At 41.2% G+C, this 24858-nt stretch overlaps 2 protein-coding genes across 3 annotated transcripts in view; both read right to left on the bottom strand.

Moving 5' to 3' along the window:
• hecw2b (HECT, C2 and WW domain containing E3 ubiquitin protein ligase 2b) overlaps nucleotides 1-14123 on the bottom strand; it is a 44567-nt gene extending 30444 nt beyond the window's left edge. Inside the window, exon 1 of the mRNA XM_060860113.1 lies at nucleotides 13699-14123. The gene's annotated coding sequence lies outside the window, so the exon portion shown is untranslated. The remainder of the gene's footprint in view (nucleotides 1-13698) is intronic.
• Nucleotides 14124-14811: 688 nt separating this feature from the next.
• On the bottom strand, nucleotides 14812-24353 carry gtf3c3 (general transcription factor IIIC, polypeptide 3). 2 transcript variants are annotated; one of them, XM_060860780.1, is made up of 18 exons: nucleotides 24144-24353; nucleotides 23123-23213; nucleotides 21045-21295; nucleotides 20353-20476; nucleotides 20070-20261; nucleotides 19815-19980; nucleotides 19586-19733; nucleotides 19402-19513; nucleotides 19211-19311; nucleotides 18166-18337; nucleotides 17560-17762; nucleotides 17302-17403; nucleotides 17059-17194; nucleotides 16633-16858; nucleotides 16321-16511; nucleotides 16020-16144; nucleotides 15248-15400; nucleotides 14812-15066 (listed from the first exon to the last, which is right to left on the bottom strand). In XM_060860780.1, exons 1-18 carry the CDS (start codon nucleotides 24243-24245, stop codon nucleotides 14944-14946), a joined length of 2718 nt encoding a protein of 905 aa, XP_060716763.1. In that variant the 5' UTR covers nucleotides 24246-24353; the 3' UTR covers nucleotides 14812-14943. The 2 variants fall into 2 exon arrangements, with proteins under 2 accessions (XP_060716763.1, XP_060716764.1); XM_060860781.1 differs by having other exon boundaries at nucleotides 21045-21286.
• Between the last annotated feature and the right edge of the window lie 505 nt (nucleotides 24354-24858).

Genomic DNA, 24858 nt, shown 5'->3' with positions numbered 1-24858 from the left:
CTACTTGGCCTTACACCTCTGCAGTACTCTGTCATGTTATCTACACAAATCCTTCCTCTCTCTCTCTCTCTCTCTCTCTCTCTCTCAGCCCTGCTTTCTAAAAGCGTCGATAAGCATGATTTTCCTTGGAGGATCCTAAATTAGCTTCGTCTGTCTGAGCTGTTGGGAAGGACTGTGAGGAACGGCATAATACGACTCGCCCAAACATCCTTCTTACACCTCAGCTTTTCTGGCAGTTTGGTGCTGGTTTATTTGATCAAACAGTTAAGGACCTACAAGACAAAGTTGTTCTTTTACTAAGGCAGAATAATATATGCACACAGATGGACAAGGCGGAAAGTGCAAGATGACAGGCATGAGGAAGAGCAGAAGGCACAGCCTCGTCTGTTGAAAGAATAACAGCTTCGATTTGCATGAAATCTGGTTTATACTCATTTATACTGGTTACCTGCAACACTAAACCAGTCTTGCTGGTGCTCTTTACTGGTCTCAGCCAATCGTAATAAGGCCCCGTCCCAATTCCACCAACGCTCAATATTTTTCTTCAGTCTATGTCACACATGCTATAAATTCACAGGCACCATTCCTATTTTAACAAGAGGCGGTGATCACGAGAAGGAGCAAAGTAATCAGCCAGGCGAGTAAAACACAGACCTGAAGAGCAGCACACACACTGATGAGCGTAGCATCCTGTGCTTGAAAAAAAAAAAAAAAAAAGAGCTATAGCAAACTCACATTTTCCCAGAATCGTAAAGACTGCCAATGAGGACGAAGTATTAAAAAAAGAAGTGTGTTTACAGGCATCTGAACAGATGTCAAGGCAGAAAAAATAAACCAAACAAATCCCACTAAAGGGCGTATGACACCTCACCAAGACTTCTCGGGACATGATGTGAACAAAAGAGCTTCCATCACCACGTTTACACTCAAGGTGAACAGGTCAAGAATAATCAACGTCTTGCAATCATTTCCTGTTTTTCTCGCAATCAAGGCGCATAAGGACAATTAAAGGGAAACGAATTCGTTCACTCCAGCAACCGATCTTTGATGCACCATCTCTGATCTCTGACTAACAGAGGTGTTGAAGACAAACGTGCGAAATTTGAGAAAGAGCACCTCACTTCTGCGAGCGCCGAGCGACAAAACACGTCGTCGGCTTGAAAAATAAGCGATATTGACACGCGTCTAACGCGAACCCGGGTTTTAGCAGAACGTTCATTTTGTTAGTTCTGCTACAAAAGAAAGCAGGAGAAAGAAATGCAGGATCAGGATCAATCTCAGGTGAAACTCCATCCTGCACCATCAGGACACTAACGCAGGAAACGACAACACGGCTGCTTCTGAATCGCTTTTATTTTTTTTTAAAGTGATGCTTTCACTGATACACACTAATCATGTAGACAAGCTAATAATCTTACAGAACTGCTCGAGGGTGTGTCGTCACCACACGACCACGCTGTAGTGAGTAATGTAATAAAGCCATGTCATAAAGTCACGTGAAATGCTTTATCATGCTTCATGATTTATAAGCACATAAAAAACCCCATCTGCGTTTAACTCGTTACGCAGACGCTCGTTATACGGTTTGGGACACAGCCCCTGAATTGTCTCCTAACTTTTTATCTCCTGATCCTAAATCGCTGCACTGCTAAATATAGCACAGAAACAATAAAGTAGTATTTATAGCGAGGTGCAAGTCTGAGAGTATGTTTCAGCATTTAGACTGAGAAAGCTTTAAAAAAAAAAAAAAAAAAAAAAGAAAAGCAAAAGAAAGAAAGGACCGAGTGCCCACGCTCTAGCTAAAAACAGAACGCTCGCTATAGCGCGATATGTGCTGCAGTCATGCTGGAGGAAATAGACTTGGTAGCTAGCTAGATAACGGGTATTATAGTACCGCAGGGTGCTAGCTAGCAGTTAGCAATGCTGAGCAACGATTAGGGTTGGGAACCGAGAACCGGTTCTTATTCAGAACCGGTTCTGTTTTTTAACAAGAACCGGAACCGCGCAGAATTTTTTAGTTTCAGTTCCAAACGCGGTTCCGATGCGATGACGGGCAAAGCGCTGGGAGCGGTCACTTTAAATAGCCACGTCTTACCTCACGAATATTAATTGCTTTACAGTCACGCAACCAAATTAACGCAGCTTACCACATAAATCAGTCACTTGCACTGTTCATTTTTCTTCAGAAAAATTGCTAACTGTTTTGCTAAGTTGTAATTAGGGTTGGGTATCAAAAGGAATTTTCCGGTTCCGATTCCGGTTCCAGTTGTGCCTTACGATTCCCGGTTCTGATTCCGAATCCATAATAAAAGAAATGTGAAAAATAACGTACAATACTGAAACAATTCCATTTGTGTTTATTAATCACTCTTTAAATATTTTAAACAGAGCATTTCAATTCATATCAATTTAAATTTAAATAAATCCAACATCAAATTTAACATCCAGAATTACAACTTAGTAAAACAGTTAGCAATTTTTCTGAAGAAAAATCAACGTCTGCTTTCTCTGGGAGAAGACGAGACCTTTAGTGGCTTATTGTATCTCCAGCTGTGGAGAAAACCCTCTCAGAGGGACTTAAGTAAAGTTGGCTCCATATTCACAGATTTGAATTTCCCGAGTCAATAACTCCTGACCTAAACACTCTTATTACACAAATAACGCCTCTTTTTTATTGTAGTAATGTAGAGAGGCAGCTACAACGCAGCTACAACCCAAGTTTCCTCAATATCAGCTTTCCTCCGCGTTGGACAAAATACATAAGTGTCTATGTGCGAACACCTAAGAGACAGATTCCAAGAGACCGTCAGCAAAGTGCAAAACCCAAAAAGCGAAAACAAACAACAGTCAATAACTTTACTGTAATACACTTTACTGTCACCAAACTCAGATCACACATCACTGATGTCCTGATAGTTATACTACAACATTTATTTTTGGAAAACGTGTTTTTTTTTGTTTTTCTTTTATGATGGAGTAGATTTGCTTCCTTGTTGCTTTGGAAATTAATCCACACTTTAGACTTTTTTTAGACATGTTTAACACAAAGCGTACCTCAGCACAACAGCGCGAGTGAGTGATTTCTGTGGTAAGCTGCGTTAATTTGGTTGCGTGACTGTAAAACAATTAATATTCGTGAGGTAAGACATGGCTATTTAAAGTGACCGCTCCCAGCGCTTTGCCCGTCATCGCATCGGAACCGCGTTGGGAACCGAAACTAAAAAATTCCGCGCGGTTCCGGTTCCTGTTAAAAAACAGAACCGGTTCTGAATAAGAACCGGTTCTCGGTTCCCAACCCTAGTTGTAATTCTGCATGTTAAATTTGATGTTGGATTATTTGTGCATTATTTTTCACATTATGGAACCGGGAATCGTAAGGCGGAAAATTTCCTTTGATACCCAACCCTAGCAACGATTTATAGTCAGTGCCTGTAGTAAGTTTCCACTCGTCAGCGTTCATGTCTGTGTCTCCGTTGTGATTTTACACCGATAACCAGGATTATAATACAATACTAGATCTGAACATTTGTTGGGTCGTCCTCATATTAGCACACTCCAATTATTGTACCAGTTATGACTAAAAATCAAACACAGCCTTTGTAAAAGCAAAGCAATGAAAGTTTTTGCATTTCAGTGTGGCGCCTTCACCATTTGTCACTTTTTTCCACTACTGAGACTTTCACTGCCATGGAAACGCGGGCTCAAATATTCGTCGCATTGTCATATTGTAAGTCAGTGTAAAAAGTTGTGACACACATTCTGATGAAAGATGCACACACACACACACACACACACTGCCGAGTGCTTGCGTGGATTACCGACAGATTTGAGGAAAAGCTGTCATTAATCTCTGCGGTACCACCAAAGTGATTTTATCCTCCCCAAATCAACCCCCCCACCCCAAACACACACACACACACACACACACACACACACACACACATATCCAATACAGCAATATTTAGGTTAAGCACTGTGTCGATTTGAAGCCTGAAATTTGAATGACTTAATCATGATGAACCCGATTAACCTTAAAGCCTGGACACTGATTCAGCAAACACTAAACTCCAGCGAATGTCTGTAAATTCAATCACAGGCTTTCATCAGTTACGATCTGCCTCAACTGCTTGGGAGCTAATGGGCACCTCAGACAGGAAGTGCTAAGAAGTGTGCATGAGGTCATCTCTTAGATGAAACCAGAGCTCCAGTCGCATTAGCAGGGCTGAACTGATGGAATGCAAACTCACTGCCCCAACATCACCCTCATCCACACCTCTGTGAATGTGGCAGAGAAGAAGCACTAAGATGATATCAATACCGTCTTTTTAATGCCATTAAGACAGAAGGAAAGATGGATGTACTTATGGTGCAGGACTAGATAGGATGTGTATTAGGTGGGTGAGGAACAGTACGGTGTAATTTACTGCATGATAACTGTACAAGCCAAAATCGTAGTGCCTTAGAGGTGGGAATGTGCTAGAAGTTTGTGATCATGTTTCCTTCTATCAGGTGTTTAAACTATGATTTATTTAGCCTTCATTTATGTCAAAACGATCACCATTAATGACTGTTCACCATTACTAATCACTGATCACCACTGCTCCCCATGACAAATTACTGATCACCACTGTTCCTAAGGACCAATCACTCATCACCACTGTTTCCCATGACCAATTACTGATCACCACTGCTCCCTATGACCAGTTACTGATCACCACTGTTCCCCATGACCAATTACTGATCACCACTGTTCCTAAGGACCAATCACTGATCACCACTGTTTCCCATGACCAATTACTGATCACCACTGCTCCCTATGACCAGTTACTGATCACCACTGTTCCTAAGGACCAATCACTCATCACCACTGTTTCCCATGACCAATCACTCATCACCACTGTTTCCCATGACCAATCACTCATCACCACTGTTTCCCATGACCAATCACTCATCACCACTGTTTCCCATGACCAATCACTCATCACCACTGTTTCCCATGACCAATCACTGATCACCACTGCTCCCTATGACCAGTTACTGATCACCACTGTTCCCTATGACCAATTACTGATCACCACTGTTCCCCATGACCAATCACTCATCACCACTGTTCCCCATGACCAATTACTGATCACCGCTGTTCCTAAGGACCAATCACTCATCACCACTGTTCCCCATGACCAGTTACTGATCACCACTGTTCCCCATGACCAATTACTCATCACCACTGTTCCCGATGACCAATTACTCATCACCACTGTTCCCTATGACCAGTTACTGATCACCACTGTTCCCCATGACCAATTACTAAATCACCACTGTTCCCCATGACCAATTACTGATCACCACTGTTCCCTATGACCAATTACTAAATCACCACTGTTCCCTATGACCAATTACTGATCACCACTGTTCCCCATGACCAGTTACTGATCACCACTGTTCCCCATGACCAATTACTGATCACCACTGTTCCCTATGACCAATTACTAATCACCACTGTTCATCATTACCAATTACTGATCACCACTGTTTCCTATGACCAATTACTGATCACCACTGTTCACCATGACCACATTTGCTACTTTTGAAAAGTGTTGACAAAACTACGCACCTGGAAACGATCAGTCACACCTGTATAGCATTACGCTATCGGTACACAGGTTTCGGTAAACATATCATTTGTTTCATCTTCCCTAGTGTGTGCAATGTGCTTTTAATCAGCAGTGACCTCTCATTTCACCTCATTTCTGTGCTTATGGCATGTTTATGACTCACTCGCTTTCCTGCACTGAATGGAAACAGGAAACTGACTCCAAACACTACCAGGCAACAGAGACTTCATTTCAGCCAAACAATGAATTGTGTCTGTTCCACCAGTTATCCTGTAACAGGCTAGTTGTCAACTCAAAACTGTCATTTTTAATAGTTAACTGCTTGTGTTAGTGTTGGCATTGTTTGGTAATCATCATAATACAGGAGGCTAAAAATATCATTAAGTAGACAATCGTGTGACGACAGCTAGCATTTTCCTCCCGGTGGTTTAAGACCACCAGTGATGAAGCATTTCAGAAAGTTGCATTTGACCAGTTTGGTTTCCAAAAGTCAACGGCGAGTCCAGGGAGTTCTTTCTCCACTTCAAGGAAAGAAAACAATAACCTAAATAACATCAAAAATAATCTCACAAAGTGAATCAAATCACAGAGCATAACAAGGTTATAAAATATTTTCTTACTTAAAAAGCAAAAACAGTCAAACTTACACCTAAACCAAAGGCTGAACCTAACCTCAGGCATGAAAAGGAAAGATGTTTGTTGTAAGTACTCTGTGGCTTCATCCCAATTCCTGCAGCTGACATTCTGCCAGGAACTGACAGCTCACCTACATTAGCTAATGATCTTAAATCCTGTCCTCACTGTTAGTGCATTTCCTCCTGAGGACACTCGGCTGAATGAGCGAGTGAGATAGTGAGCTCTGACTAATGCCTTCTCTGAGACACCTTATACACCCATGCTAGCATGAAGGGAATGATGCTACAGTAGCATGCTAAAGGCATGCTAACATGTGGTTGACGATGCTGGTGGACGACGACAACGACAACGGGTTGATTACTAAAGTTTAAAGCTGCCAGGTCACTTGAACACAGAAACAAGTACGGACAAATTTCAATCATTTTTATTTTAATGATATCTGACAAACTTGCATGGAATATAATCTATATCTTTCACATATATTAAAGTATTGGCACCCTTTTGCGCCTACATAACATAAGACAGCCCTATGAATATCTTTAACAGCAGTACATTTTTGTTTGTAAGTTATTACGCTGAACAGACACCATGTTAAAAATACGTGACCCGGCACGTAGAAAAAGCCCCAGCTCTTAGGATAAACATCGGGCTCGTCAAACTGCACCAGCCCCGGTTCTGTATCTACCCACACTTTCTATTTATACACAGCCCAGAGTTGAACTATTTATAACACAGACAACACAACTCAAGCTCAGTGAAGCCCAGGCACTGACCCATATCTGAAGCCTAAATACACTCGAAGGCCGATATTCGATTTAAAGTGGCTGTTTATAATCATTATTTTTATTTACTTATTTTTTTAAATGATCATTTCTCCAATATCTCAGAAAAGATGATTGTGACATAGTTCTTCCCGATACGTCATATATTATTATATTGTCATATTACCCTGCTATATATATGTAGTCCAAATCCGTCATATCCACGTGCGTATCCGTCCCAGTCACGTATCGGTCATTCTAGAGTAGAGAGAGTGATTGTTTTTTGCACTAATGTGAACTGAGACTTTAAAAACAAATCCTTAAAAATCTGCCAGGCATCTAAACATGTTGAAAAGAAAAATAATCATGAAGAGAAAAAAGCCTGAGCTGTGGGAAATGGAGGTCAAGAGCTGCAGTTCAAGCATCTGACAATTAAAGGAACAGGATGACGTGGTTACCTCAGCATGCAATTTGTTGCTAATAGTTTCCGAACTACACGGTGACATAGTTCTATTTTGAACTGTGTGTTAAGAGGGTGCTGTGGGTATGTAGTAGGGGCAAGTGAGCATTCCTGACCCCCTGCTTATTGTCACACCGAGCTATTTTGGCGTTCCTCATGCACACAACACATCCTGTCAGCGGGCGGAAAGGGGTGGATTTGAACACCAAGACAGAGTTTGACCCTTTTTCCTGCGAGTAGTATAACATGTACACAAACCCATCCACACACACACACACACACTCACACACACACACTATACCACACTATTATAAATGTTCTAGAAATACACCTCTATAACTCTGACGTTGATGTGTCTTGTCTTTAGTGTTTGTAATAAAACAGATTCCTCCATAATCTGATACTCGTTATATGATTAATAAATAAAAAAAGACAGGACAGAGCACACTGGGGTAAATGTGCACGATAATGATATCGACAACACGTCCCATGTGACTGTAAGTGACGAGTCCTCAGGTGACCGAACGCTGACTGATTAAACTGCTACAACTCGGTGATGACAAATAGGACACGAGCGGCCGTGCTGCTGGTCTATTGTGTATGAAGCCTCAGAGCGGTGTGTGTCGGTCAACCCAGGGGTCGAAGTGCTGCTTAATTAGCTGTGGCTAAATGGCTTCCAGTGACACCCAACATCCAAGGAACCAAGATCAGTGTAGTTGTTGGAAATGACAGAAAATAATATTATGGTGTTGGTATTGTTAGTGAAGCGTAAAGATCCCACGCACTGGGGGCCTTTTGATTTACTCAGCATTGGAGGATGAAGTATTACGCTTCCAAGATCAGAACATAAAGAATAAAATATGGCTCCATCCCAACAACCACATGGAGCACAGATAGAATGAGAACATGGGGCCAAGAACAAATGCAACACAACATAATAAATCCACAGGAAAATTCACATCGTTCCAAAGTAAACACCCAGAATAGCAGGAATAGCATCAAAATAAAGACCTGCTCATCATCAGGCTTCGCTGCACACATTTGTACAGTTGCTGAAACTGTAAATCTTTATCACACAGATGTTTCTCCATTTAAATCTGCATGAGACGCAAGAAATGGGCCTAGTTTCTTTTTTAGCACTTCATAATGTGATACAGCAGGTGGGGTGAAAAAAAAAACAAAACAGGATGCATTTGAAGAGCAGACGTTCAGCTTTAATTCAAGGGGTTGAACAAAAATATCAAGGAACTGCAACCATTTTTATGCAGTTTTATCCCCCCATTTTCAGGGGCTCAAATGTAATTGGACAAATGAATATAATCATTAATTAAATGTTCATTTTTAATATTTTGTTGAAAATCCTTTACAGGCAACGACTGCCTGAAGTCTGGAGCTTATGGACATCACCAGAGACTTGGGTTTCCTCCTTTCTGATGCTTTGCCAGGTTTTTAACTGCATCTGTCTTCAGTTGATGTTTGTTCGTGGGTCTTTCTGCCTTTAGTTTTGCCTTTAGTTTTGCCTTCAGCGAGTGAAATGCACGTTCGATCGGGTTGAGATCAGGTGATTGACTCGGCCATCGCAGAATATTCCATTTCTTTTCCTTAAAAAACTCCTGGGTTGCTTTTGCAGTGTGGTTTGGTTCATTGTCCATCTGTACTGTGAAATGCCGTCCAATCAACTTTACTGCATTTGGCTTAATCTGGGCAGACAGTATATTCCTATACACTTCAGAATTCATCCGGCTGCTTCTGTCTTCTGTCACATTGTCAATAAACACCAGTAACCCAGTGCCACTGGAAGCCATGTATGTCCATGCCATAACACTGCCTCCACTATGTTTTACAGATGATGTTGTATGCTTTGGATCATGCCTTGTGGTGAACCCTCTGTATTTGCTCTCGTGAAGACTTCTCTTGATTGTAGACTTTGACGATGACACGCCTTCCTCCTGGAGAGTGTCCTTCACATGGCTGGATGTTGTGAATGGGTTTTGCTTTACCATGGAGAGAATCCTGCGATCATCTACTACTGAGCTCACCATTGCTTTCTTTGTTTCCTCAGAATGTACCAAACTGTTTATCTGGCCACTCCTAATGTTCCTACTATCTCTCTGATGGATTTGTTTTGTTTTTGAAGCCTAACGATGGCCTGTTTGACTTGAATGGAGAGCTCCTTTGAACGCTTGTAGGTTCACAGAAACAGATTCCAAGTGCAAATACCACACTTAGAATCAACTCCAGACCTTTTACCTGCTTAATTGATGAAGAAATAATAAAGGAATAGCCTACACCTGTCCATGAAACAGCTTTTGATTCAATTGTCCAATTACTTTTGGTCCCTTGAAAAAGGGGTACTAGTCTGTACTAGTGATGCGCTTGTCGTCTCATAACCCGCGGGTCCCGACCCGTGCATCACTAGTGGCTACTCTCAAGGGGTGTAATTTCTAAACCCTTCCTCCAATTTGGATTTAAATACCCTCAATTTAAACCTGAGAGTCTGCACTTTCAGCTCACTATAAATATACAACTATAGCTTGAATGTTTTGGTAAATACCTAAAAAAAGCAAATATATATGGACCTAACTGTATATTTATATTCTCACTCATTTTCTACCGCTTATCCGAACTACCTCGGGTCACGGGGAGCCTGTGCCTATCTCAGGCGTCATCGGGCATCAAGGCAGGATACACCCTGGACGGAGTGCCAACCCATCACAGGGCACACACACACACACTCGTTCACTCACACAATCACACACTACGGACAATTTTCCAGAGATGCCAATCAACCTACCATGCATGTCTTTGGACCGGGGGAGGAAACCGGAGTACCCGGAGGAAACCCCCGAGGCACGGGGAGAACATGCAAACTCCACACACACAAGGTGGAGGTGGGAATTGAACCCCCAACCCTGGAGGTGTGAGGTGAACGTGCTAACCACTAAGCCACCGTGACCCCTATATTTATATTGTTTTATCTTATTTATAGTTGGGTGGAAAAAGATTCAAAGAACTTCACACCGATACTAAACCATATAACGATACAAAACCCATGATGAGAACAAAGTCACTAAAACAGAAAACAAACCAATGCTTTAACTGATTAGTCTTAACTCACTCTGTCTTCATTGGCTGTAGCTCCGGGCAATCACGGCGTAGCGAGACTCATTTCAAGCCTGAAGGTGTGACGTGATGGTGTGTAGTGTACCTGAGGTTACATTGCCCAGATAAACTGCTCTCTACGTTCACACACAACTTAGGCAATTTACTAAAATCACCACAAAAATTCTTCTCTTTACAGGTCAGGGTTAAGTGTACACTATATTTATTGCCTCCCAGGTCCATGTTTAGACACGTGATGGAGCTTGACGTCGCTAAGAACACAAGCAATAAACAAAAAAAGGAAAAAGTCTGAATGTTGGACAAATTTATCAGTGATGCTGAACAGAGAAGACGTTGTTTCTCAAGGCTGTAAACAGACTGTCTTTCAAGTTTAGGAGGAGAATCTTGGCAAAAGAGAGCCGTACGTATGCCAACCTGCTGTGTGATTCGGTACAAGTAAACAAGAATCAAACCTTTTCCAGCGAGTTTATAGTTTATTCCCGAATGCTGTAATACTACAATACAGATGGTGACTATTAAAAGTCCATTTTGTTAAAGAAAAAGAAAAAAACATTAAGACTGTTGTTGCACATAAACACCTAGTGAGATGAGGTTTAGCGGCGGTGTCCAATGCACAGCGGCCACCCTCCGAGTGCTAACAACTCACAATGTCGGCGCCTGTCCAGCTTTCCCTTCACACACGGACATTTTTCTCATTTTTGTGGGTTTAGCTGCTGAGTCTCTGAGTGGAATTTTTTTTATTTAATGTGAACCAACTGTAGCAGGCTTTGACCGATCAAATGCCTTCCATCGACATGAAAGATGGGAAGCTGGAAATAAAAAATAAATCATGAGACAAGATTCATGTAGGGACAGATATAATAATATTTAAACATCCTTACTATACCCTCTCACTCGCTCGCTCATTTTCTACCACTTATCCGAACTACCTCGGGTCACGGGGAGCCTGTGCCTATCTCAGGCGTCATCGGGCATCAAGGCAGGATACACCCTGGAAGGAGTGCCAACCCATCACAGGGCACACACACACACACACACACTCTCATTCACTCACGCAATCACACACTACGGACAATTTTCCAGAGATGCCAATCAACCTACCATGCATGTCTTTGGACCAGGGGAGGAAACCGGAGTACCCGGAGGAAACCCCCGAGGCACGGGGAGAACATGCAAACTCCACACACACAAGGTGGAGGTGGGAATCGAACCCCCAACCCTGGAGGTGTGAGGCGAACGTGCTAACCACTAAGCCACCGTGCCCCCCCACCCCCCACTATACCCTAATAAGGAGAATTCAGTGGAATGTTATCTATATATAAAACACAAGTCTCGATCACTTTTGTACACTTTTGTTTCTGGTGACAAGCTTCCGAATGTTTAAGGTTGGAATCTGTATTTCCGACAAGAATTAAAATCCTGTAACACATTCGGTGTTAAAGTAGTGAACGCGTTTCATGTGGCGATTTGTTTTCGAACTTGTTGGCTATGTTTAGATTGAGAGCCCGGGTGGCAGTTTTAGGTCATTTCCTTCTAATAAGTTCAAGGCTTATTTGTTCCTCTGGTTGGAAGAGTTACTGCGAGTTCAACTGATGCTTTATAATTTCAGTTCTAAGTCTGATGGGAAGTTTATAAAAGTCTACGCTCATGCCTTGTAGCTAGACTTTTTTTTTCTCTCTACTTTATTTCCATGAATCATGCAAAGACACGTTAACAGTAGCTTTCACTAGGAGATGTGTAGCTTCAGGGAGTGGCATTTATTCAAACCTGTGCTGCATCACAAATACTGAACCTTTTTGCTTTCCAAAAGCAGCCACGTACGACTGAACGCAACGAGAGATCTTCTGTGCTGAAGTGCAAACTTTAAATAAGAATATCTCTCTGACGGAGACCTGCATCGATACACGCTGTGGACATGTCAGGGAAGCTATTAACACAACACATATTGGTATCAGGCTAATTCAAGGGAATTAGTCAAGACCAGTGTGGGTCACGTGTCAATATCATCGCACGTAAAGAAAATACAAGAACGAGCTTCCTGCTCGGGTTTCTTCTTCTCGTGATCATCAGAAAATTGTGCAACATGGAAATATTTTTGAGAGGTGAACGAGTCTAAGTAACACGGTTCAGGACCCAGAACTACATTTGATCAAGAACTGAAGGAAAAGTGTAAAAAAAAAAAAAAAAACAATCTGAAGGTAAAGAATAGTTGGAAAAGACAGGCATATGATAAATATATACTACATCCACAATCGCGTCATGAGAAAGCGGTGTTTGTGTGGTGGCAGGACACTGAGGTGTGAACGCAAATCTAACTTGGTCTGAATATTTCCGTTGGTTATAGATTATTTACGCACTGAGCACTCGAGAGCTGAACAGTAGAACTAAAGCTATAAACTCACATATGGATCGTCTGTCATGAACCATCATCCATTTAGTGGCGTGTGAAGGGAAATTAAGGCATTATGGTGCCAGGTATCAACACAAAGAAACGTATAATATATCTATCTATCTATCTATCTATCTATCTATCTATCTATCTATCTATCTACTGTCTTTCTCTCTCTCTCTCTCTGTCTATCTATCTATCTACTGTCTTTCTCTCTCTATCTATCTATCTATCTATCTATCTACTGTCTTTCTCTCTCTATCTATCTATCTATCTATCTCTCTGTCTATCAGTCTGTATATATATGTATCTATCAGTCTGTCTATCTATCTATCTATCTCTCTCTCTAGCTATCTATCTGTATATCTACGTATCTATCTCTATCTATTTGTGTGTATATCTATCTATCTATCTATCTATCTATCTATCTATCTTTATATACATTAACAAATATAAAACCTGTAGCTTAATGTATTATTCAAAAGCAGCCCCAGATATAAAAAGGTCTTTTTTTTTCCACCTGAAGTTTCTTAAATTAAAAAAATAACCGTTCAACTCCGCACGCGCGCAGACTATTATCCGAGCTCTCGTATTAACGACGGCACCTCCGTTTGAGGTAAACAACATTTTTATTTACTATTGTTTTTTTGTTGTTTTTTTTTGTCCCCAGCGAACACAGCAACAACATTTTATACACACTAAACGTCAACTTACCGTGTGTGTAAGTGCGCGTGTTAAAATCCTCCGAACAACAATTAACCGAGGAAACGTTCGCGTTTGTGGAGATTTTTCCTGTCAGATTGTCAGCGCTCGCGCGTCCTCCGCGCTCGCGCACGTTAAAGGCGTCAGCCGAGAGGAGAAAGCGACAAAACGACGCCGATTTTTTTATTTATTTATTTTTTTACATTACAGAACGTGAAGTCGTTCCGTTTACGCGCACCGAGAAAATATAACTAAATAAAAAACAAAAATGTTCTACTTCCGGTTTTCCCTTCATCCTTTTGTTTTGGATGTGTTCGCCAAAGGCTCAAATCCGACCCTATGATTCCTGCTACAATAATTTACTACATCACAAAATATGCTAATTTCAACATTAACGCGTGTCGTGTGGATTATCAGGTGATTACGTCGAGTTAAATAGCTTAATGCTGATGTTTGGAAAAAATCAACCTGGCAACCCTAGTGGAGAAAAAAAAGGGCGGGACGAGTTTTACCTCAGCAGCACCTTTAACACCATAGCATTGTTTTTTTTAACTCCTATTTATTATATAATACTATTAATTAAATCCCAGAAAATCATGACTGAAAAAATGAAAGGTTTAAAGCAGGTCCTCATTATTCACCTGTATAAAAAAAGTCCAGAATAATTGCAACCATGTCATTGTTCTGTGAGGAGAAATACTTTGCTAACATTTCACTAATAAATTAAAGAAATGCATTATTTAGTGGACTTATAACACGTCCTGTTCATGCTACATCTATTTAAACACACGATCTGGGATGGAACACTATGGATGGGAATCAGGGCAGACTCCAGGGGTACAAAATCTACCCATTTACCTCAGATTAGAGAAACCTTGCCTTATGAACATTTATTTTTGGTGTTTTTGTTCCTTGAACACAGCCCTGTTTTCAAGCATATACTTGAGAAATAAAATAAGAAACTGAATTTATTTATTCGCATTACTAACATGTTGTATAAAAGCTTAAGTAATGCATCTGATGGTGTAAAAACTGAACACAATATTCCAGCAATGGTGTGAATTTAATGTTTTGAAATCGAGCAAGTCCATTTAGTGAAATCCAAATAACTCTAAACGTACGAAGTACCAGCAAAAATAAATAGCTTTATTAAAGTAGAAAATAGTATTATACAAACATTACTACAAAAAGTTTCTCATGCCCTTTCACGCGCACTCGCACGAACTCGCATGCACTCACATACTCGCACACACGTACTCACACAACACAATATGTGTGTATGTAATAGCGGGCCATTTCCTTGTTGCCACTAGCTTGGTATATAAGTGAAAGATTGAAGGCGATTTCTCTGCGCAGGTCCAACTGATCGTCCTCAATGCCCTGCAACACAACCACAGAGACTCTCATAGTATTATTATTAATACAAGATCACTCATCCACAAACATGCCGTTCATTAGACTTAACCTTTCCCTTCACTACTTTAAACCTATTTCGTTTTACAACGCTAACCAGATGATGACAGAATGAACGAGACGCCACTGATGATGATGTTGTACTGACCTCCAGTTTGACAGGTGGTAAGCTGAGGGCTTTCTGATAGTAGTGGATGGCCAAATGGGTCAGACTGAGCTGATGCAGAGCACGGCCTAAATTATATAAACTCTCCTGACAATGACCTCTGAACTCCACGTAACGCCACAGGAAGGAGAAACCCTACACAGAGAAAATGAGAGAGAAAAGATATCAAACTGACATCTAAATAGAATTGTAAATGAAAATTCTAAGCTGTCCAGTAGTCCTGAACCATGATGCTACCACCACCATGCTTCACAGTTACACAGATTAATGTTGATGTTGTGATGCCTTTTGTTTTTCCAGTTAATGTGACTGCCATAAATTGCAAAAAATTGTCCCATTCCATTTTCCACTATTGTTGCTCACAGTGGACACATGAGCAGACAAAGTCTGCGAGATTTCTACAAGTCTTAAGCTGGTCCTCTTGGGTTCTTTACACCTCCCTCAGCATCGCACGCTGTGTTTTCTAAGTGTGATCTTTGTAAAGGACGCCCACTCACAGGAAGCACAGCAAGAGCGCTGAATTTCTTCCGTTTGAGGACAATTTGCTTTATCGTGGATTGATTTTTTAGACCGTTGTGGCTTCATGCAAGTCTACAAATCTTCTCAGTGGTTCATCTTGAATGTGAATAGTTAAAAAGATCTATCCAGTACTAACATGTAAAATCAGATAGTTCTTGTCAAGATCCACCAAGATCCAGATCAAGTTCCAGTTTATTCCTGTTTGATGTACGTATGATTCCAAAAAAACACTTACCTGTAGCACCAATGGGTGTCGCTTCGTGACAAACTTCTGTGAGGCCATGTGAAAGAAGGTGAGGCCTACACACAGGCTGTGCAAGGGGTGACACGGCTGATTCCTGAACGCCTGCATATACTGACCTGCTCACCAAAGAAGACCAAGGAACAAAGAAAGATTTGAGAAAAGGACTGTGATGAGATGTGGTTTAATTGCTTCCAGTTCATTTAAACACGTGTCCACAGACAACCTGGAACTGCAGAGACATATATGAACTTTTTTTTTTCCTCAACTCAGTTGTGAGGGATTTGAGCCGTACCCAAGGCGTGTTTAAAGGTCCCGGAGACGAGTGATGTGTGACCATTGAGTAGGCATAGCGCATGGTTATCTGGGTTCTTCAGCATGAGGCGCAGGCAGAAGCGGTGATGGCGTCCGTCCTGTGAGTAAAGAGTCACCTGGCTGAAGATGTTCCACAGCTGAGCTCGGTCTACACTGTACATCAGCATCAACCTGAAATACACACACACACACACACGTGAGGTACTTTAAAAGTATTTACTTAAAATTCTTACAAAACAGCACGTAGCAGAAACTCCATTACGATGAACGGATTTAAATTTTTTATTTTTACCTAATGTAATCGTACGCTTTTCGGAAATTGCGGTCCAGGAAGGCGGCGCTCAGGCCCAGATACTCGAGCTCTTTGCGTTTGACGCGGTCGTCATAGAACGAGTAGAACTCGAGCGACGAGTCAACAAGGAGTTCTGCCTCGGTGTAGCGTTTCTCCTCGCACAGTACACTGAGGCAGCTCAGCAGCAGATTCCACCAGTCGTCCCGAGACAGCACGCTGGTTTTTCCTAAACAGGAACACAAAATATTGTTACAGGTATGTTTGAGATGCTTTTCTGCTCACCACCGTTGTAATGAGTCGCGATTGGCCGATGAGATAATTACATGCATAAAACTACTAAACGTTATGTCTAATTAGTAAGCCACTAAAGGTTGCCATGTTGCACTGCTGAAGCAAAATCAGGTATGATGTACAACCACGTCTAACCTGTCACGTCCAAGTAAGCCGCTTCCTGGTCCTCGATTTCAGACAGCGTGTTCTTGGACACTCTGATAAGGCGCAAGTGCCTCGTGCCTGAAGAGGTGTTAGCGATTAGGCACACCTGAGCTCTCACCATCGCCACCTACAGGAACAGGAGAAGAGTTGCCAGTCTTAAAATCCTACAAACCTCATGTCTGATTTTAAAAAATCTTCAAGTACACAAGGATAAAAAAAAAACTAAAGGCAGACCTTAAGCAGCATGGACAGCATAGTCAGCACACTGTCTATGTAGTCGTTGATTCGGCCTTGAGATCTAAGAAGCGTTGATCGGTGCAGCAACAGCTTTAGCTCCTATAACCACACAGTAAGAAAAAAAACGATGCATGGTTACATACGGCAGAGAATAAACTTTAAATGCAGGTTACAAATTCCTTGTGTTATATATTTTTATTTTATTTGGAAGATCGTAGGAGGAGAAGCCGAAGTGTATGTGAGCCGGCACCAGACCTGCTGGGCTGCAGAGGAGTCTTGAGCCAGAGTGTCAGGGTCGTACATGGGCTCCAGCGCCTCAAGAGCAGATTCAGGTCTACCCAGCTGCTGCTGCAGGGTGGAGAGAGCCAGACGTGCCTCCAGATGCAGAGGCGCCATCTCAACCACCTTACTGTAGCTCTTAGCAGCCACCTCTAAATGGCCAAGAGCCTTCAGACACTCTGAAAACAAACAGGAAAATATATTTTAAAAAAACATTAATTCTCGCATGTCATATATTGAAATTACACAACTAACTGACCGACTTTTAATTAACATGTAATGTATGTACATGCTTTGAATCAACTGACATATACATATATAATAAGAGTGAACAAAATACATGGAGGCTAAATGAAAAACAAGACATTTGACCCAAAGATCTGGGAGGCAAACTGAAAGACAAAAGATAAGGCTGAACGAAAGACATGGAAGCAAAACAAAAGCAAAGAAAAGGAGAGGAGAGCAAGCAAAATATATTAACACTGATCAAAAGGTAAAGAAACAAACGACCAGACAATTTAGCCCAAAAGAAAAGAAATCAAACATTAAAGATGAGTCTAAAAAACACAAACACATCCGTACCTGCATGTCGTAGCCACACTACGGCGAGGTTGTATCTCTCAGAGCAGACGAGTGCACCAAGCAGTGGCAAGGCAGAAACATACTTGCCCTTGTCCATGAAGGCCTCAGCCACGTCCAGATACAGATCACCCAGCTCCTCTGGACTCTGCTCCATCATCAACATCACCATTGGCTGAAGAGAGCACAAAGATGAAGGGTCAAGACCTTCGAACAAGCTCCACCCCATCAGACACCAATGGAAAGATAGTAATAAATGAAATATGTACACAGGTACCAGCTAGAGTACACAAACTGCTCTCCCATCCCATCACTTTCGATATCATATTCCATCCGATCATTTCCCTTTCCCATATACACTGCATCCCATTCATAAGATCCCATTCTACGGTCCTAAATCCCATCCCACACATCATATTCTTTCCAATCCCATACCAATCAGACATCCAGCACTATCCCATGATAACATATCCCATCCCAACCAGTCTTATTCATCCTGCTGCATCCGATCCAATCATAATTGATCATATTTCATCCAATCTCACCCCATCATTTCGAATCCATTCTCATCCTATCCAATCTTATCACACCATCACACCATGCGATCTCCCCTAGTTCCATTAGGCATGCTAGAGTATCCGGAATATTTCCATCACATTCATCATATTCCGTCAAAATGCCATCTTACAATAACCGACGCCGTGTCATTCTCTCTAACTGTACGCCATTCCGTAATATCCTATTTCAAACCCAATCCTATTATCCACATCCCGTAGACCTCGTCCCATAACACTGTGACATATTGTATCACATTCCATTCCCCTGTATCCCAATGCCTCGTTTTGAATCCCATCCTATTATCCTATAACTGTATCCCATCCCATCTAATCCTACCCCACCCTACAGGATCCCATCACACTGTACCCTAACCAACCCCGATACATCACTGCCTATCTACAATCCCCAATCTCATGCCTTCCCATCACACACTGCTCCATCACACAGTATCTCAGTTATTTCTCCCAAATGTATATGATAGTAAACTCACATTCAAAGGCTTGAAGACATGTTGATGGATCAGACACACCATGAGCTTCACCCTGATGTCTATAGGAACATCATCAGGCACCACCGCCTCCAAAATGTCTCCTACAGAGTGTAAAAAGAGCAGATTCGGATAATGGAACTCATCAAGAAAACCTAACGTAAGTTTGTTAAGATCATAAAAACGTGGCTCACCGTTTGCTTCTGTAGAGACATCCATGCTCTCTTCCTTCACTTCCTCATGATTCTCTGTTTCTTCCTTGTTCGCCTCTCTTTGCAGTACGATGCCGCAAAATGTAATCAAGACCTAAGCGAGATAAACGCTCATAAAAGCAAGGTCTCGATGCCAGAGGTCCGAGAAATCGGAGCAAGTTCTCACCTCTAAGGCTTTGCAATACTGGTGGTTGGCTATGTAGAGCTCGGCTGCCATGTTAACGCACTCGTGCGTGACAAGTTCAGGATGCCTTGACAGAGCCTCTTCCATTACACCGATAGCTAATGGTAAATCGCTGCTCTCGTAGTAGCTCCTAATCACACAAACACACAATAATTCATTCTAGGTACTGATTTCTAGACCAGTCTTAGCTGACTTATCTGGCATGACGTACTTAGCCATGTCGCGTGACAGCTGCATGAAGTGCTCTCCGTCAGTAGGGGGCAGCAGGGTGAGGATGCGCCGGTAGCCGTCCATGGCCTGCTTGTGCTCGCCCAACTGCTCGTACAGACTTGAGCGCTCCCACAGGTATCGAACGTTAGTTTGGTCATATTTAATCGCTGCAAGGACAAACACAGACTAAAGGTTTACGACAACTCGCAGTACATAAGGATCGTTAAGATGTCGTACGAATCAGCTCAGTCCTGACCTTTGCTGTAGCATATGATGGCCTGCTTGATGTTCTCCTGCTCCAGCGACATGTCAGCCAGTTTCAGCCACTCGTCGCAGTCGCTCGGGTTGAGGTGCGCGGCGATCAGGCCGAACTGCAGCGCCTTTTGAGCATCCCCTTGATCCTCATAGATCATCGCCAGAGTCGAGAACGGCTCATATGCCAGAGGAGCTACGACACGCACGAGACAAAGAAAAAGCACAAGCTATCACGTTAAACCTGGAAAGCACAACACCTTCACACGCTGCTGAACCCAACGAACCTTGGCGGATAATCTCCATGCACATCAGGATGGCGTCATCCTTCTCTCCGCGAGCGTAACGGATGTTCGCTTCTCCCATCAGGCCTCGGAGGGCACGAGGGAGCTTACTGCGTGATCGCTTTTCCTGAAATATCATTTTATTTTTATTTTAATAAATACTTCTCACTCTGCCTTTTGTCCATTTATTAAATTAATCAGTAAAATGTATCAAATAGTGTGTATTTTATTTAAATAAGTAAATAAAAAAAAAGTTAAAAAAAACAACATACAAATAGTATTTGTCTGGAAGACTAACATTTATTTAATAAATACGATACATTATTTATTATAAAATTTATTCCTTTTGTTAGATTTAAAATAAAATCACCATGAAATTTCAAATATAAAATGCGATAGTTCTGTAAGAGTTTTTTTAAAGCTAGTATTTCTAACATAATTGTCTTTGCGATTCGTAATAGGATTTTTTTAATCGCAAATAAATTTAGTATTTTTTTTTTTTTTTAACACAAAGATGTTTCAGTGGTTCTTCTTTAATGGCAGAAGAAAGACTTTTCAGGATAAATAAAGACAAATAAAGATAAATAGAGACAAATTGTGTGAGACAAAGTGATACCAAAATACATAAAAGTAAACATTTTGTGCTTTGGTTCTATAATAAAGATGAAAAGAGAGATTTTTAAAGCAGTTCACACCTTCATCATCTTCTTGTTCTCACGGTTGAGCTCCATCTCCAGAGCGAACACGTCCCCCGGGGTCACCTCGCTGCCGCCACCGCCGCCGCCACCGTCTACTGCGTAGTGCTCCCCGATGTCCTTCCACTCCGAATCCCCGTCCTCTTCATCTTCCAGCTCCTCTTCTTCCTCCTCCTCCTCCTCCTCTTCCTCCCCGAGCATGGAGGCGAAGGCTTTATGAACACTCGGGCTGACTCCTTCTTCTGCTCCAGCTACAGGTGGGAAAAAAACTTGTGATTAAAAAAAAAAAAAAAAAAACCTCTTTAAAAATTAGCCCCGCCCACTTCTGAAACCCAATACTAACATTGCCTCTTCTGAATAGGTTGGAAAGATTCAACAACAGTTCAACTGAGAAAAATATGTCAAATAAAACTACAAATAAATACAAAGGCAGTACAAAGTAGCACCGCCCACACGGTGACGTGGCCACGCCCACTCAACTCCAATCCAGTGTTATCATTACTGTGGATTCGGTCCACTCAAATTCTAACACAAAATTAATTGAAGAGATTGATACAAATTGTTTGAGGAAACAAGTGAGAAATTCGTTAGGTATCGTTAATCGTTGCTGCAAATTTCAAACATGAGCTCGTAGAAGAAGAAAAAAAAAGGAAACAATGGTCAGATTTGACGTGCAAATAAATTTGTGTAGAAAGTGTAGAAACAGGTTGAATGTTCAGAGCCATGTTTTTAAAAACAAATATCGCACACGGTTCCACTTTCTAGCTTTCTTGATTTTCTCTGTCGTATAAAAATGTAAAAAATATATAATTTATTCCTACAAACGCTTATTTCCATCTTGATTCAGTTATGAAGCAACTTATCGACTTAGCCCAAAGATACACTAGTTTGTGATACGATACGTATATCGGCAGCCTATAGCCAGAGTCTAAGAAAAGTCGTTAAAAATAATTTCTATTTTTTTTTTCATTCTTGGTGTGAATGTGAGTCATTTTGCAATTGTGGTGTTTAGATTGTGTTAAATGAGCTCGAGGGTTCATTTGTGGCATCCACACGACTGTATTGTGCTGCAACATTTCCAGGTCTTTTACTGATAGACATTAATAACATATTTATTTAAAGTAAAGAATGATGACTTATTCTGGACAATTTCCATCCAATCAAATGGAACATATTTCTCTCTGTCATCTAAACAAACCTGCGGGAGCAAAACATGTGGTTCTGTGTCCAACACCATCCACTGTGTTTTGGAGGAATATTCATTCATTCATTCATTCATTCATTCATTCATTCATTCATCTTCTACCGCTTATCTGAACTACCTCGGGTCACGGGGAGCCTGTGCCTATCTCAGGCGTCATCGGGCATCAAGGCAGGATACACCCTGGACGGAGTGCCAACCCATCGCAGGGCACACACACACACACACACACACACACTCTCATTCACTCACGGAATCACACACTACGGACAATTTTCCAGAGATGCCAATCAACCTACCATGCATGTCTTTGGACCGGGGGAGGAAACCGGAGTACCCGGAGGAAACCCCCGAGGCACAGGGAGAACATGCAAACTCCACACACACAAGGCGGAGACGGGAATCGAACCCCCAACCCTGGAGGTGTGAGGCGAACGTGCTAACCACTAAGCCACCGTGCCCCCCTTGGAGGAATATATGTGTATATAATTCTTCATATACAGACGTGTACATGGGATGACGTAGGGGTGTGTGTGTGTGAAGTGCGAAATCTGTGAAGTCACAGGTGTAGTGAAGGTGATGTTTCCAATGATCTCATGGTGGAAAGTTTTGGAAAAAACAGTAAACTGAAATGAGTGAAATTCTGCATTGGTATCTATAGCTGCAGATGGCGCTATAGTTCTATGTTTTGGATCCACATTGGCACATAAATAAGGTGGTCTAGTATTCTGTAGAAATGGGAAAGATGGTATGTATTATATGTAAGAGATAACTGTTAATCTGATGGAGAACCTCATTCACTTCTAACATGTGATGCTACAGTTCTGAAGGTGTTTCTGTACATTTCTGTACGACGTCTTGCTGAAGTCTTTTGTACCTGTGTGAGGTTTTGCTTTGCTGATCTTCATGGATGTGTTTGGAACAACATCATTATTCTCATCAGAGGCGTCTCCTTTATCCTCCTGGACCTGAAAGAGCAAAAAAAAACCAAGTTGTTTGTTTGTTTGTTTGCTTACTAAAAAGGCAAATATCAAAAATTCTAATACATTTTTAACTAAACAATAAGACTACAGCCATGAACTTTTTAAATGTTCTTTTATTTTTATATTCTCTTTATTTATTTATTTATTTATTTATTTATGTTTTTGTTTGGGGTCACGGTGGCTTAGTGGTTAGCACGTTCGCCTCACACCTCCAGGGTCGGGGTTCGATTCCTGCCTCCACCTTGTGTGTGTGGAGTTTGCATGTTCTCCCCGTGCCTCGGGGGTTTCCTCCGGGTACTCTGGTTTCCTCCCCCGGTCCAAAGACATGCATGGTAGGTTGATTGGCATCTCTGGAAAAATTGCCCGTAGTGTGTGATTGCGTGAGTGAATGAGAGTGTGTGTGTGTGTGTGTGTGTGTGTGTGTGTGTGCCCTGCGATGGGTTGGCACTCCGTCCAGGGTGTATCCTGCCTTGATGCCCAATGACGCCTGAGATAGGCACAGGCTCCCCGTGACCCGAGGTAGTTCGGATAAATGGTAGAAAATGAATGAATGTTTTTGTTTTACTTTTGACTCACGTTGCTTAATCTTCCTTATTAGCAATTAAAAATTAATTTTATATATATATATATATATATATATATATATATATATATATATATATGTATAAAATAAATATATATGTATAAAATAAATATTTTATTTATTTATTTAAACCAATAACTTATATACAAATATATTTATTACAAAATCAGGTTAGTGTTTTGGTTTCAAGAATAAATCAGGAATAAAATTTATAAAAATAAATAAAAAACAAAGCTATTTATTAAATTCGTGTCGAACTGATTTAACAGATAGATAGATAGATAAATAAATAAATAAATAAATAAATAAATAAATAAAGGGATATTTGTCACCTTTCGCTTTGTTTTTATTCGTTCTTCTCTCCGTCTCTCGAACTCCTCGAAGGAAATTCTACCCTCTAAATAATCATTAAGCTCAGGACTCGACTCTGACATTTTATTGTATGTTTATAACTGATTAATATTATTATTATTAACGTTCACAACACGTCGCTACGCACATTGAGTTTATGTTGCCACAGTTCCGGGTTGTACCACGTGACCTGGTCAGGTGTGTTGTTTTGTCCAATCGGAGCCCGTAGGATTCTTCTTCGTCCTCACCCGTAGATATACACACACACACACACACACACACACACACACACACACACACACACACACACACACACACACACACACACACACACACACACACACACTAGATGTCGCCTTGTATACAGCAGTACATTGGAGCGAATGCGTCAACTGAGCCGCCATCTTGGTACAGGGGACCCCCTCCTCTTAATACATCAGCATCAATGTAGCCAAAGAAATAAAATCACTATAAATCGTCATGAATGCGATTTTCTATTTTTTTGGTTGGTTCCAACAGTCAGACATGTATTTATCATTAAGTTCAGAGAAAATTTAAGGTTTTGATATTAAGATAATCTCCTTTTTCACAATATAATACATAGAGCTAGAATGTAAGTTTATTACTTACATTCTTCCACTTAAGTAAACTTTATATGAACAATCACTACTTACCTTATAGCCTACTGCATGTAAC

The sequence above is a fragment of the Tachysurus vachellii genome, chromosome 24 (assembly GCF_030014155.1).
Source record: "Tachysurus vachellii isolate PV-2020 chromosome 24, HZAU_Pvac_v1, whole genome shotgun sequence".
Taxonomy (NCBI): Eukaryota; Metazoa; Chordata; class Actinopteri; order Siluriformes; family Bagridae; genus Tachysurus; species Tachysurus vachellii.
This window is presented reverse-complemented; position numbering and strand designations above follow the sequence as displayed.